Source organism: Cystoisospora suis, assembly GCF_002600585.1.
Source record: "Cystoisospora suis strain Wien I chromosome Unknown contig_4758, whole genome shotgun sequence".
Taxonomy (NCBI): Eukaryota; Apicomplexa; class Conoidasida; order Eucoccidiorida; family Sarcocystidae; genus Cystoisospora; species Cystoisospora suis.
Window position 1 is genome coordinate 1 of NW_027157550.1, and position 13187 is coordinate 13187.

The window sequence follows — 13187 nt, forward strand, 5'->3', positions numbered from 1 at the left end:
TTTTTTTTTTTTGGCAGTTCTCGGCAGTCGATGGTCGCTCTCCGTGTCTATTTTTGAACGCGTGAAGAGCTGGGTGGTGCCGCGTAGTTTTTCGGGAGCTAAATTACTCTGAGAGGGAGTTATTGGAGGCTCAAGTCTGAATGCTCGCCTATCTGGCACACACACACACACGCAGGGCTCCCGGTGTGCGTGTAGTCGGCTTCGCTCGTGTGTTTTTCAGCAGTCGTGGTGTCCCTTCTGATGTGGCACATCGACATACCCTTTTTTTAGCCGGGGGCCTCTTGAGGAGTGAGACACAACAACGTGGCCTCTTACTGCATCCGCAAGGTCGTAATGTACCTAGACTGGAGCAGCTTGCGGATGGTTTGACAACCTGTTTGAGCTATGGCCCTGTCTGCGTTTGCTCAGACTTGAGGAAACCTTGGGAGCTAAACTTGTATCCTGCGACTGCGGTTGTCGGAGACAGTTCGGTATGTTTCAGTTGCGTGTTTCTCAGCAAGGGCCTATACCTCCGCCGCTTTATCTGTGGCAGCTGGCGCAACAGGCAGTAAATTTTCACGGAAGCAGTGCTGTCGGTGCCTTGTTTCTGTTGCTTTGTTCTATCTTCCACAGGCTGTAAGTGGGGTGTCTCTCTTGGGCTGCAGGACCGGTATCATTTCAGCAGTCTCACGTGTTATCAGGCAGTGAAAGTGAATCCGTAGTGCAGGTTGATAGTTCAGATACGCAGCAGAAGTTCGAGTTGTGAGCGGCCTCCAGTGCTAGGACAGCAACTGATTTTTTCTGTTGCAACTGGGCCATGTGGATTGGATTACGAAAGGCTGGTGTAACAAGACCCGCACGATAATATCAGCATCGCAGGCCGGCCGGCCGCTTGTCATCTGGCGATCACTGTAGCTGTCGTTATACGCATATGCTGCGGAAGGTTTTCCGTACTAGAGCGTTTGATATAAGGGAAGAACCTCTCCGGATGCTGACTAACCAGTACGGTTGTGGCAGGAGTGATACTGTCTGACACAGGGTTTGACAGCCTCTAGGCAGCAAATGGTACGCCATGGAGCTCCGCTCTCCTTCAAGGTCTTGGCTCAAGTGAGAGTGACAGCGGTGTGCACGTGGTGGAAGCTCTTGACACTGGGACAATGGCAGGTGGCCAGCTTTGAGCTTAGCAGGTTCGCGGCGAGTATAATTGCGGTGTAATTGGCAGACGAGGAGCGATTTGGATCTGTAAATGACTGCCACACAGCCACTCAGGGAGTTGCTGAGCTGTTCTTTTTTTAGGCGGAGTAGCACCATGCACCACGTCGTGAAAGCGGAGACAGGCTGTATTAACCTTGCTTTGAAATTACCATTTCACCGGCGGATTCTCAATTTCGTGAAACAGGCGCTCCTGTAACCTGATAGGGACAGCAAGGTGTTTTTCCGAGGAGTGGAAAGCTGGCCGGGCAAGGCGCAGATGAATGACACAGTGCTATTCTTTTAAGAGAAGTGCCGGAGTATGTGCAAACTCATTTCCAGTTCGACGGAACCGGGAGGTGTATGCATTGTGTTCAGCAGTGTGGTGCTCGAAAGGCGAGTGACACAGAAGCGTTGATTGGCGCTGACTTTGTGAACCACACACGCCGCAGTTTTCGATATTATACCGTTTCTTGGCAGACCGCGTTCACGCAGTTGTCCCGTGCGTTGTAGACCTTTTTGCGCTCCACGCGCTTCTGTCGTGTCGTGATTATTGGACAGAGCCGAAAACCAGAAGTCTCGTCGCTACTGGCGGGTGATGTTTGATAGTGAGCCCGTCCCACCAGGCCACCTGCGCATGCGAGACAGCTGTCAGCGGCTGTAGAAGACAAGTGGCTACGCAGTTGAACCAACCGTAGCATCAGCCAGGACAAAGGGCGCGCTGGCGCCATTGAGCTCCAGTTTTTGACGAACTCGAGGATGCGGAGTTTTGTGCAAGACGGCAACCTGCAATTGACATCTTCACGCTGGATGGGCTGTCTATAACACACAAGTGTGGGCGACGGTGTAGCAGTTTCAGGCGTACTGCCCAGGACGAGCGACAGCCCTTGTCCGCTGTCACTGTCGCGTTGGCGATCGTGCGAAGCAGTGGCAAAGTGGAGCAGCACGGAGCCTCAAGTTATGGACACAAAGTCCCGCAACAATAGTTCTCGATAGTCGAGACTAGAGTTGACATGGCTAGTCCCCGCGTGGCGAACCTGTATCTGTGCTGGGAACCGAGACCACTTCTCGGCCCGTACAGCCGTGGCAAAAAGCCACGGAGATCGCTAGCTTGACCCTTTGAAGTCACGAGGGCATTTCAGCGCGGGTACCTGCGTGGGCGGGTCGTGCAAACGTTTAGGCTGTAATACTAGGTGGCGCCCAAGCATCTCCAAGGCTGCTGTTTTTCCCCTTCGACTGATGCGGCACCGAGAGCTCTATGCCGACAGCGATGCCACTGAAGCTTTTTCTAGACCTCGGGTCTCAGGAATGTCCTTGTTACTGATTTGAGACTTTCGTGCCGGGTAGCTGGCGACATTTGAGTGCTAGGCGATGCCGTTACCGTCACAACAAATTTAGTGACACAACCTGTAAGCATCAAGTTCGTTTACGCAAGCAACCTGGCAAGGAACTTTCATCTTGCTTACTACGGTGAAGGCGATATTTCTGTTGCACCGGGGGGCCCCTTCCGGAACGTTGAGGCGGTGTCCAGATGCATTGACAAGTAACACATTCCCACTGACACGAATAGAAAGGCACCTGACACGTCTCGTGCCAACAGCCAGTCAGCTGTGCTCTCCACGGTGATAGCGCAGGCTCACCGTATACACCAACACGACACAATTACTTGCTCGGTAAGGTACGCAGCCAAGCTTGCGGGTTGTGAGGTAAAAGCTCTAGCATCAGTCTAAGTACCGCGTGCACGACTCACAGACCAGTGAATGCGAATGAACAACCGAGGACAGAAGCTTCCGCACCTTACACCGGGCAGAGCAGGAATTCTGTGGGGCTTCGGGGGGCCCATGCTTCATATTGCTTCATACTTCACTTTGGTGTTCAGATTTCTGTCCCCAATTCTCACGCACAAAGCAAATGCAGTTACTATTTTGTTCAGCGTCACGTTTGTGATGCGCTGGAGTCTGCCGGGTCACACGGAATTTTCCCGTCGCCCCGTGTTTGGTCAACGTGGACTTTCTTCGGCGGAGTCGGAAACGATTCTGCGGCGCTGTACGGATCTGGTCTCCGTCGTCGTGTTCTTCCCATCAGGCAATAGCAAAGAATCAACACTTTAGACTTTTTCTCAAAATTAGATCAACTAGCCAGAATCTGCTAGTTGATGTGTCCCAAGAAATAACTCTTCCTCTTCCAGCAGATCGACTCCATAACCGAGCTCCTCTCTCTGTATGTCCCTGGCGCGCAGGGAGGTATCGTGCTCGAAAGCACTACCGTGCCGTCGGGCGTGCCCTGTGTCGTGCATTTCCCCCTTTGAGTCTTTGGAGCTCACACTTCCACTGCTGTTTTCTTTTTTTCTCTCTCTTTCCTGCCCCAGTCCTGTCGAGAAAACTCCTCTCCGTCTATACACTGAGTCTAGCGACGCATGAGTGTGGGTGGTGTCGCTGAAGCATTGAGCGGAATTGGCAGTGCTCGCATTCCTTTGAGTATCGAAAACCTTTGGTGGTGCTTCTGTTGATTCTTTATCAGCACCGAAGTCTTCAAGGGGCAGTAGCCAGCCTACCAAAGCCTGCATTCCCCTCTCGAAGATCCCGTGATTACTACTGTTGTCCCCTTCCGCTTGTTCCGGCCCGTCCTGAGAAAACGTGCCCAGCACCTTCCCCCTTCTCTCTTCGTCTGTGCCACTGCTGCACCTGAAATTTGGCTCGTCAAACACATCAGAAGACTGGAACAAAGACCAGCCATTCCTAGCGAAGGGTTGCCTCTTATCCTCTTTGGAGTTGTCAACAGGAGGCTCCACTGAGCTATCTATACACCCAAAACGTCCTTCTTGACGGCTCGCTTGCGCCGACCCCCCAAGCTCTCCATTCTCCGACGTCGCGTCGCTACACGGGCAACTTTTTCCCTGCTCTCGAGCAGAAAAAGCATTTCTGTTGTTCTGAATCGTTTCCGTTTTCCCTGAAGCAAAAGGCATACGCGAGCCGCATACGCGGTGCGTCGACAGAGCTCGACAATATCCAGAATCTTCCTCCCCCGAAGCTCGCCATGTGCACGAATTCCCCTGGTCATCACTACCCGAACGATATGAAGACCTGACTGCTCCATGACTGCTTTCTTCGCGATGTAAGCGAGTTCCCATGGGCGAGCGATACTCGGATTCACCTTGAGTCCTTTCCGCTTCTTCTCCATCATCTGTGTCGGTTCGTCTTCTCCCTTCAGAAGATGATAATGCCTCAGAATTTTTTCCGGGACCAGGACTCTGTGGCGGCTGCCTGACTGCTGTTGCGATACCTGGGTTCCCCATAGAGCCCTGTCCGCCCTCATAATCCAGTCCCCTTAATGTACTGCTCCCCTCGTCAGGTGCCGAGAGATTGACTGGCGGAGAAAGAAGTGGTGTTAAAGTTGCTTCCCTAGCTCGCTGAGAGAACGGGAAAATTTGGGAGAAAATGTATGCGATTCCCTGTCTTTCCGCTCTCTGCTGTGCCAGTGAGAAGCCTGTTTGACTCTCATAGTATCTACAGTTCGTCTCTACACCACACACTTGTATGTACGGGGAAGCCTCCGGCGGTGTAAAAACGAAGGGAGCTCTAACTCTTCCATCTTGATCGCCAGGGAAATATCCATTGACAAGAGGGTCGCCCTGTATGGGCGCGTAGGTTGTGAAGCCCGGCGATAGGGCATCGATGACTTGAAGACCCGCGCGCAGAATGTACACCGCTCCCGTAGATATGATACCAACGGATATTATGCATGACGGAGTAGGCTGAAGAAGAATCATCGAGAGGATCGAAGAGCATAAGTAGCATCCCAGTCCGATGCTGAACAACCTGATCCAAAAAGGAAAGCGTGAGAACAGGGTGAATGACGAGGAGAGAACACGGCCCAGACTAAGAGGAAGAGTCTTTCCAGAATGGTGTGGATACAGAATTTGAAGCTCTTCCGCTCGCATTCTACTCCTAATTGTAAGCCTCCATACCTGGGCGCCCTGGAGGTACAGATCGAAACGTATATGTTATGGCCGCAAAGTGACAACATAGTACCCTCACCAGATCAACATATGCGCACATCGGACGAATTCTGACACATCGCGCAGTGTCTACGTAGGCCCTAGCAGGAGTAGGTGCAGCTCAAGTTTTACGCCGCCTTAAGAAACTTCCTGAAAGAGCTTCAGCTCTCCTTTCTGTCTGTGTTAGTGTCCCTTATCTAGTTGCTGAACTTCTGGAAGCTTTCCCTTCCGGGTGAACTCCCTGTCCAGCACAACGTATGTCAACAGATCTTTCCCTTTTCTTCTTTATTGCCTCCAGCTCAAATTAGACACAGAACTTCTACTGAACTCCACCTGGTAACAAGCTTACATATCCATGCATATATATATATATACGTATAAGCGAAGAGACAGAGGACGCTACGCAGGGGCTCGGGTTATACAGGGAGCACTCGCTAGGCGAGCGAGAGTTTGACCGGTATGAGAGAGCAAACGAAAGGGGTTACGCGAAGAGGGGGGGAGTTACCTGAAAGTGGCATTGACGGAAGAATGCATGACATCGACAGCTTTTCGAAGCGATGAATCTGTAGACCCTCGAAGAGCTAGGCCCGGCGCCCACATAGTACATAGCGTAGAGATCACGAGTACAAGAAGCATAAACCCAAGGGCACTGGAGGTACAGATTACGTGCAAGAGTTTCAGCCAGGAATATCCTGTGTTTGTGAGGCCTGAGAAGAAACACAGAGAAGAAAGAGCTCAGGAAACTCTCCTTGTCAACTCAACTGCCTCAGTATCCCTCTCTGTAGGGGAAAAGCCTACCCCACCCTATCCACATTCCACACAAAAGAGGGGCTACACCCGAAGAGTACATAACGAGAGAAATGAAATGACAAGTCAAATAAAGAAGTCGGCAGCGACTTGATCTTGCTATCAACATCCACAAAAGACAACCCTGCAATCAACCGTTCAGCAACTTCGGATTTCATTTCGCACACCCACGAGATGCGCCGCAAGATGCCGCTTTGTACCTGTTTATCAAGTCTACTACAGTTGGCTTCGATACTGACTGGATACTTCGTTTCCCCTCTTGGATCAATGAGTGCTGTTCATATCACTATATGTGCGCCTATCTATCTAACGAGTGGCAGTCGCACGCGCCAACTCCCCGACCCTTGCTCCTTCTCATTCTCGTCCCTCATTCACGCCGCCCACACTTGCTGAAATATGCAGCTCAATGGATCGCTGTCCGCTGTCCCCATACGCGCAACGTTGAAAAGACGTATCAAAGGCAAATTCTCGATGCTCTGGCCCTATCAGCTGCCTTCCATGAAAGAGAACTAACCGCCAAACCTCTGAGACACACCTTGAAAAGAACACGCTGCTGCTTCTGGCATTCCCAAGACACATCCTACTTGTGACCAGAGAGACGAGAGCCTTTGCATGTATGTGTTTGTCCCTGCTGGGGCGAGACACACGTGCTCTACGGGATTGGATACTTCTTTTAAGTTTTTCCCAGTATACAGTCAAAGCAGCCCCGCGGTATGCGGACAGACACAGCTTTTCGCGTGTATCCCACCAGATACATGTAGAACCGGTTATACCTGTAGACTGTAAAAAGGCAGAAGCAGCGAAGCCTGAAAGGAGCGAGGCCAAGGAGGTGATCTTATTAAACACCATCATGAAGTATTCAACTTCCATGTACTGCACGTTGACACTTCCTACGTGGAAGTTCGTGAGTACCGACGCCTTATTTGCTTGCAGCATTTTGGAGAATCGGAAGAAAGGAAGAACAGTCCAAAGAAGAGGAAAATGTACTTGGAGAAGGAAACGCGCAAGAAAGCTTGTTACATCAAACAGGTGGGAGAGAAGAGGGGAAAAACAAGTGTGGAAAGGCAGCACGCGCGGTTGGCAGGCCTACACGGGAAAGCAACGGAAACCCCGGTGGAATGATGGCTCGTTTGCGTAGTGTTGCATAGCACATAGAGGAGGCGCTTCACGGCATCATACATATGTGAATGTACCAGGCTTCATGTAGGGTTGCACGGGGTCAGGTCGGAAGCCTGTGCGTTCGGAACTTCGTGTGGCTCCATCATAACATGGCGTAGATCAGACTGAAAACAAATCGAGGCGGAAGGAACCCGTAAGAGAAAGATGCCCGGAAGCTGCGTCGGCGCGAGGTGTGCCGTACAGTTTAGCGTACGGCAAGCTGGGCTCTGACACTGCGGACTGGATAGTCTCCGCGCGTGAAGAGCGAGGAAGAAAAAAGAGAGTGCCGGAAAAGAACGGACGCCTAGAGACGAAAAAAACGCGGGACCCCGCACTAACCGCCGCGGTTTGCCCGGCGGGTCGAAGAGAGAGTGATGAAAGCGCTGGTCTTGTGGCTAGACTAGAAAAACTTATGAGCGTCAGCACTTCAAGTTCTTCTCCTCCCCCTATAACGTCCTTATCCGGGAGAAACGATTATTGCCAAGGGCAAAAACGAAGACAGAAAAGACATCTTTCTAGACTGCGAATCTACACGCGCTGGGGGCGGCTTGGCAAGACAAGGAGACAAGCAATGCAGTTCCCGGGCAGAAGGTCCCGCAGTCCCAAAGAAACACTCGTGTGAAAAGATGACGAGCGATTCTGAGAAAAGAAAGGCGAAGTCTCGAGAGATGAAAGGACTACGGGACAAATGAACAGAAGGCCTACACGCTACGATAGCGAATCAGCCTTCGAACCATCGCGAGCGACTGAAAAAGCGGTACATCCCGTCTCGGCACGAGCGGGTGAACATCTAACAATCCTGCGTTTGCTAATCGCCCGGATCGTCCTTGCAGGTGAGCGGAAATAGCCAGGCCACCTTTTTGCCCGTCTGGATACTTCGTCCTTATGGTGACCTGTTCTCTGCGTACAGTAACCGCTAGTTGTTCAGCCGCCCAGAAGGTGACTTAAGTCTATCGCTGTGAAACAGACAAGATGTGTGTGTTTGAGTACTGAACATGATTAGCATTGTCTTCAGTGCTCCACCTTGCTCCTTACTTCTTTGGGTGAGCTGATCAGTTACCGTCTATGGACTGTACGGCTCGCTTCTCCCATACCGCCCCCCCGCGAGTTTCCTTCCCTCCGCGGGTCTCAGCCATATCTCGAATATACGCACCTGGACAGTTAACGACTGGAGTGAGAACTCATTTCTTTTATGAAGTGTTTGCCTCCACCAAGTACGACACTTAGCATGCCATCACGGCTCACCAAAGCCATCAGAAGAAAGACCTACGTACGAGTTGTTTCAGCGTCGGCGGCGGGCCAAGCCAGCTTACAACTGTCAACCTCTTGGAGTGTACGTAACTCCCCCCTTAGACACAGACACCAACTGGGCGGGCGCGGCTCATAGATTTGTCCGACTCTTAGTGAATTCTTAGGAAAAACGTTTTTTTCTTGATGTGATTGCGGCTGCTAACACGTGATCTTGTGTTTTATGGAGAGGTGATTGTTTGCGTCCTTTTGCTGTGAAGAATAGCCAGTGGAGGGGCGTAGAGAGAGTCAGCAACAGCGGGTTCCAACAGAGCGTAGCTCATACAACAGCGTGCGCGCCGGTTCAAATGGGACAGGCTTTGCAAACCATTGTTGTTAGTAGTTTTGTATTCAAGCAGGGAGGCTTCTTCAACTGAAATTTTGCCCAACTTTGTCACTGAAAATAAAGAGAGCGAGTGTTCAACTGCCCGAATAGCCGTCGCGTGTGAAGGATCGATCAGCCATTGTGCGGTTGTCCGAGGAGAGGATAGAGAGGCGACTTTCCAGGGACCGAATGGTACACCAAGGGAATGTCCAGTGTCTGACGTTCATTTGTTACCTCGCTCCGGATCTCGCTTAACTTCGACATCTTGTGCATCCAGCATTCGTTTTGCTCACTTTTCGAAGTGACGGAATATCTATCCTTCATTCTTTTTGCTCCTCATGTTTCCCTTTCTTCAGTCTTGGCCCCGTCTGCTTGATGCCTCGAGGACTCTTCGTTGACTGACGCTCACGTTATCAGTCGACCTTCCTTCACTTTTGTCATCGAAGCCGCCACTTTTTGGTACGCTTTTTCGTTTCTTCCACCTCGCATTTCTCAGCTGGTTTGCCCTCTGGGTTCCTGGTTTCCGGAGGTAACTTTTCTGTTATATTTGACCTCTCTTCTTTATGTCCAGCGGGCCTTGGGTTCTTGTGTTGCGAGACATTCTGAATACGTTCTTTGTTGCTCGTTCCTCTTTTATCACTCCGTTTTTCTTTCTCCTTTCACGTCGACTCTTCAGTGCTTCGCTTCCGCCGTCAGTTGTTCTTGGTGGCAGTTGCGTTTGCTGGAGCGATACATTGGTTGCTGACTTCCGTCGACCCCGTCGTTCGTGTGCGGGAGGTTAGTGTCTGATTGGAACGCGCTCCTTTTGCGTTCCTTTTTGTCAGAATGAAGGGGGCACGAGGTCTGGGAGGGTCGTCTCCTGGTGGAGGGTACGGGAGTGGTATTGGAGGAATGTCGTACAGTCCAGGAGGGGGTTTCGGTTCAAGCCATGCTGCACCTGGTGTAGTGGGCAGGTTACTATCTGCGTTCGGGAAGGTTGAAGTTACAAAGGAACTGGCCTGTAAGGGAACCATCTCAGCGTGTGTGGGAATAGCGTTAGGTATCATCGCATCGCTGATTGTTAACTGTACATTAGTTGAAATTTCGATGTCCTCTTTCTTCTCGTTCTATTTTGGGATCCTCTTTGTTACCGTAGGCAGCGTGATTCTATGGAGAATTCATGTCACTGCAAATTCCCCAACAGGCGCTGGCGTGGATGGAGCGGGGGGACTTGAAACTACACAAGCACGAAAGATGCAACTGCAGTTTTTCGCGACACTGATCATCGTTTCCGGAATTCTGTGCTTCATCCTGAAGAAGAACTGGTTCGTTGGATTACACCCGATTGTTAAAGTTCCCCTATATACCTTGCTGGGTATCTCTGTGGCTTTCGCTCTGACGTTCTCCTTAGTGGATATGGTGAACTATCTCCTAGGTTTCTTTCAGTCAGCTGTTGCCAAGCCTCTAGTCGAATCAAAGGAACAGGTTAATCTTGTTCTTCTCGTTGCTTTGCTGATGGGAGGCCTCTTTGGTTTCATATTTGGTGTCATGGATGTTGAGGATGAGGTTCAGTATCATGTCCGTCTTGCTCTGTTACGGGAGCAACATCTGTGCTATCCTATTGGGGCTGTATTAGGTGGGTTAGCGGGTATAGGCAATGAAATTCTTCGCCAGGCTGACGAAGCGAAAGTCCGGAAGCTGGCCAGTGAATTTGACGAGGAAATCTAAAACGACAGGTGGAGGTGAGATCTACGGGTGCCTGAACAAACTATTTTGACAGACGTTCCATCAAGCAATCAGAAGAGAGAAAGACAACGGAGAAGAACGACACTTACTAAGGGGTGAACCTGTGACCAGACAGATTCCACGAATGAATCGATGAAGCTTTTCACCCCAGATCTCAACTGCTTCGGTACACGCCTATGCGGATGTCAGCTCTCTCATGTTCGGTGTTCGTTTATTCCTTCAGTATTACTGAGTCGTATTATGAGTACGATTCGTTCAGCTTCCGAGTGGACTCCGTCGGAGAGGGTGAAAAAGGAAGTCGAAATCAAATATCTTACGATGATTGAAGAAGCCATAATACATAACGATAGGAAAGACACAGCGATTTCATGTCTCGAACCAGGAAAATGAAAACACCCAATGTGAAGGGCTAGGGACCGAAGGAGTTCGCCCCCCAGTTTCATGCCTTGTCATGTGGTGTGATTGGTGTAAGCCTCTTTTTCGCGTGGTTACCTTTTTCTCGGAAGAAGGAACAGTCTTCTAGTACTGATAATGGCATCCAGAGGATTCTGTCAGCGCAACCAAGAGGATTGCATATCCTAGAAAGCATGCAACTTTTATGAAGTGGAGAAGAGAGACTGATCTAGATGAGGCCGGAGAATCGGTGGTTCAAGTGGGCCTTCTCATACTTCCTGATGTCGCTTCTTCGCCGACCATGTGTGATCAGCCGTTGGGGTGTTCTCGCACATGTTTGTTTTCCGTGTTTGGCATAACCTGAGTTGATTGGTTTCTATTTCTTTCTCCGAAATACTAGGTTTATGCGCCCGAAGTCCTTTCTGTGATAGCTTCCTCTTTTTTGTTCCACACGGTGAGGGTCTGGAAACGAAAGATCTGCAGAGTAGACTCAAGTAAGATAACGTATCTGTGTGCGCGGTAAGTCGTGATGTCTTACCCTTTTCCTTCTTTCAATATCGCAGGTCGGGGTGGGGCCGCTTTATAGTTTCGTGATGGGTTGATCACTTGGGGATGAGATTTTTGTACTCTGTTGCATCTGTCTACCTCGAAATGCGTATATGATCCATACGTACATAGGAGCTCAGGCCCCTTGTTTCCATATGAGAGGTCTGCACAGGCTTGGCGTTTCGCGGGACATGAGCAGCATATTTCCTCGGACCGCGTACACTCGGTATGTCGTTCTCGTACTTCCAGTCGTACGTTCGTGCTTGTATCCCATACCTCGTGTCTTACAACATTCCAAACACATTTAGGTAGGTGCGGTTCTTGGAGGTGTACGTTATTCTTGAACGGCTACGGAGAAAACGGACGACGAAATGCAAGGCCATGTGCATAGAATAAAGTTTCGCGGCTGCATGATGGTTGTCACTGGCTAACCCAATGTATCTTTACACACCCGAACGCTGACACGGGAGATCCCGTTGCGCACCGAGAAAATACTTGAAGAAGAGACTCCACATGTGTTGAGTTTTTGGGACTCAGGTTCACGCACACATCGTTGCTGCAGACTTGTGTGCTGGTACGCTGGATACAATCTGGGGCCACCCGTTGCATCCAGATGTTGGACTATTTACGTTCCGCCAGGAGAGTTTGGGGGGAGCCTCGGAACGTAGGTGCTAGGAACCCCTCTTCTAGGAATGGTTCCGTTGGTACAACAGCCACCTGCCGTCTTCAAAGACCGGTGTGCCCTCATGGCCGCCCCCGTTGCCACCTTGTGTTGCCGAACACGCCTGGCATGAACCCGGCTGTGCGGAAGCAATTTGGTCTCTGTAAAGTGTCCTGCAGCCATCGCCAGCTTCAGTAGGGGGTACACCCTGGCGTGCCTCGTGTTGTTTACTTCAAGCTATACCGTTGTAGTGGTCTTCTCAGCGCATCACTCGGAAATACTGAAGATCAGGGAGACGTTATAAACTGAACTGCACGGCACGGTACCCATCGGGACACGCGACCTTCGTGGAGCAGGCGACAGCTGGAAGAGGACACGTCAGGGGGTGCGAGCAGATTCCATTGTTGGACTGAACATCTGTCCCTGGAGAACAGGCGTGTGCCAGGCGTTGAACGCTTTAACTAAAGAATTAAAGAACGCACTAAGAAAGCGCTGCTTAAGAACTTCGAAAGGAAACGACAGTGCTGGTAATCATACATCTGGTGCGAAGCCGTCAGCAAGGTCGCGTGCCCGGCGTTTAGGGCAGCCAAGATGTGGAATTGCGCAGTTGGGTGGTACGAACATGTCTTCAGAAACGAAGGGTATGCTCAGGCGCCCTTCCAGGGAACTGCAGGCAGGCGAGAAGGAAACGAGAGAGGCGCGTGGTCCAGTACTTCGTAGTGTCAGGAGAGCCTGTCAATGGGGAGAGGACGCCAGCACGCGCGACGCCGGGTTCTTACCTCGTGATGCGCGCATCCGTACCCTCCCCACCCCGCTCTCGTGTGCCTAGAAGAGAAAACAGATCGGAATAATGCTTTGGGTTTTCACATCCTGAATCGCCTCAGTTGGCCTGCGGCGGAAGGGCTAGCCTTCCACATAATTCAGTTCGCCAGCTTGCGCTTCTGAGATCGTATCGACGGTGCTTTGCTTCGGGTATCGCCAGCCTGAGGCCCGTGAAGCTAGCGTTCGACGCTGAACAGCCCAGCGGACGTATCGGGCGCATTTTTCTCCTTCCTGCAACCTACCAGGGAGAAAACGGCTTTAGGGGCTAAAGGAAGGCAAGTGATCCACCGGAAGAG

General features: G+C 51.0%; 3 protein-coding genes across 3 annotated transcripts; 2 read left to right on the plus strand and 1 right to left on the minus strand.

The window, feature by feature from the left end:
* Positions 1 to 5278, plus strand: CSUI_008487 (uncharacterized protein). Its single transcript, XM_068068619.1, has one exon. It carries the CDS (start codon positions 141 to 143, stop codon positions 549 to 551), a length of 411 nt encoding a protein of 136 aa, XP_067919399.1. The 5' UTR covers positions 1 to 140; the 3' UTR covers positions 552 to 5278.
* CSUI_008488 (uncharacterized protein) lies at positions 2584 to 8320 on the minus strand. Its single transcript, XM_068068620.1, has 3 exons — positions 6748 to 8320; positions 5673 to 5874; positions 2584 to 4988 (listed from the first exon to the last, which is right to left on the minus strand). The coding sequence occupies exons 1-3, from the start codon at positions 6908 to 6910 to the stop codon at positions 3305 to 3307; spliced, it is 2049 nt and encodes a 682-aa protein (XP_067919400.1). The 5' UTR covers positions 6911 to 8320; the 3' UTR covers positions 2584 to 3304.
* A 77-nt stretch (positions 8321 to 8397) lies between these two features.
* Positions 8398 to 10849, plus strand: CSUI_008489 (uncharacterized protein). Its single transcript, XM_068068621.1, has one exon. It carries the CDS (start codon positions 9570 to 9572, stop codon positions 10449 to 10451), a length of 882 nt encoding a protein of 293 aa, XP_067919401.1. The 5' UTR covers positions 8398 to 9569; the 3' UTR covers positions 10452 to 10849.
* Positions 10850 to 13187: the final 2338 nt, after the last annotated feature.

Bases quoted from the DNA above. Each gene is read 5' to 3' on its own strand.
- CSUI_008487 (XM_068068619.1), top strand. From the start codon at position 141: ATGCTCGCCTATCTGGCACACACACACACACGCAGGGCTCCCGGTGTG.
- CSUI_008488 (XM_068068620.1), bottom strand. From the start codon at position 6,910: ATGCTGCAAGCAAATAAGGCGTCGGTACTCACGAACTTCCACGTAGGA. The intron at 5,875-6,747 runs GTATAACCGGTT...GTTTCTTCTCAG, and splicing joins TGCCTTTTTACAGTCTACAG to GCCTCACAAACACAGGATAT. The intron at 4,989-5,672 runs GTAACTCCCCCC...TTTTTGGATCAG, and splicing joins TCCGTCAATGCCACTTTCAG to GTTGTTCAGCATCGGACTGG.
- CSUI_008489 (XM_068068621.1), top strand. From the start codon at position 9,570: ATGAAGGGGGCACGAGGTCTGGGAGGGTCGTCTCCTGGTGGAGGGTAC.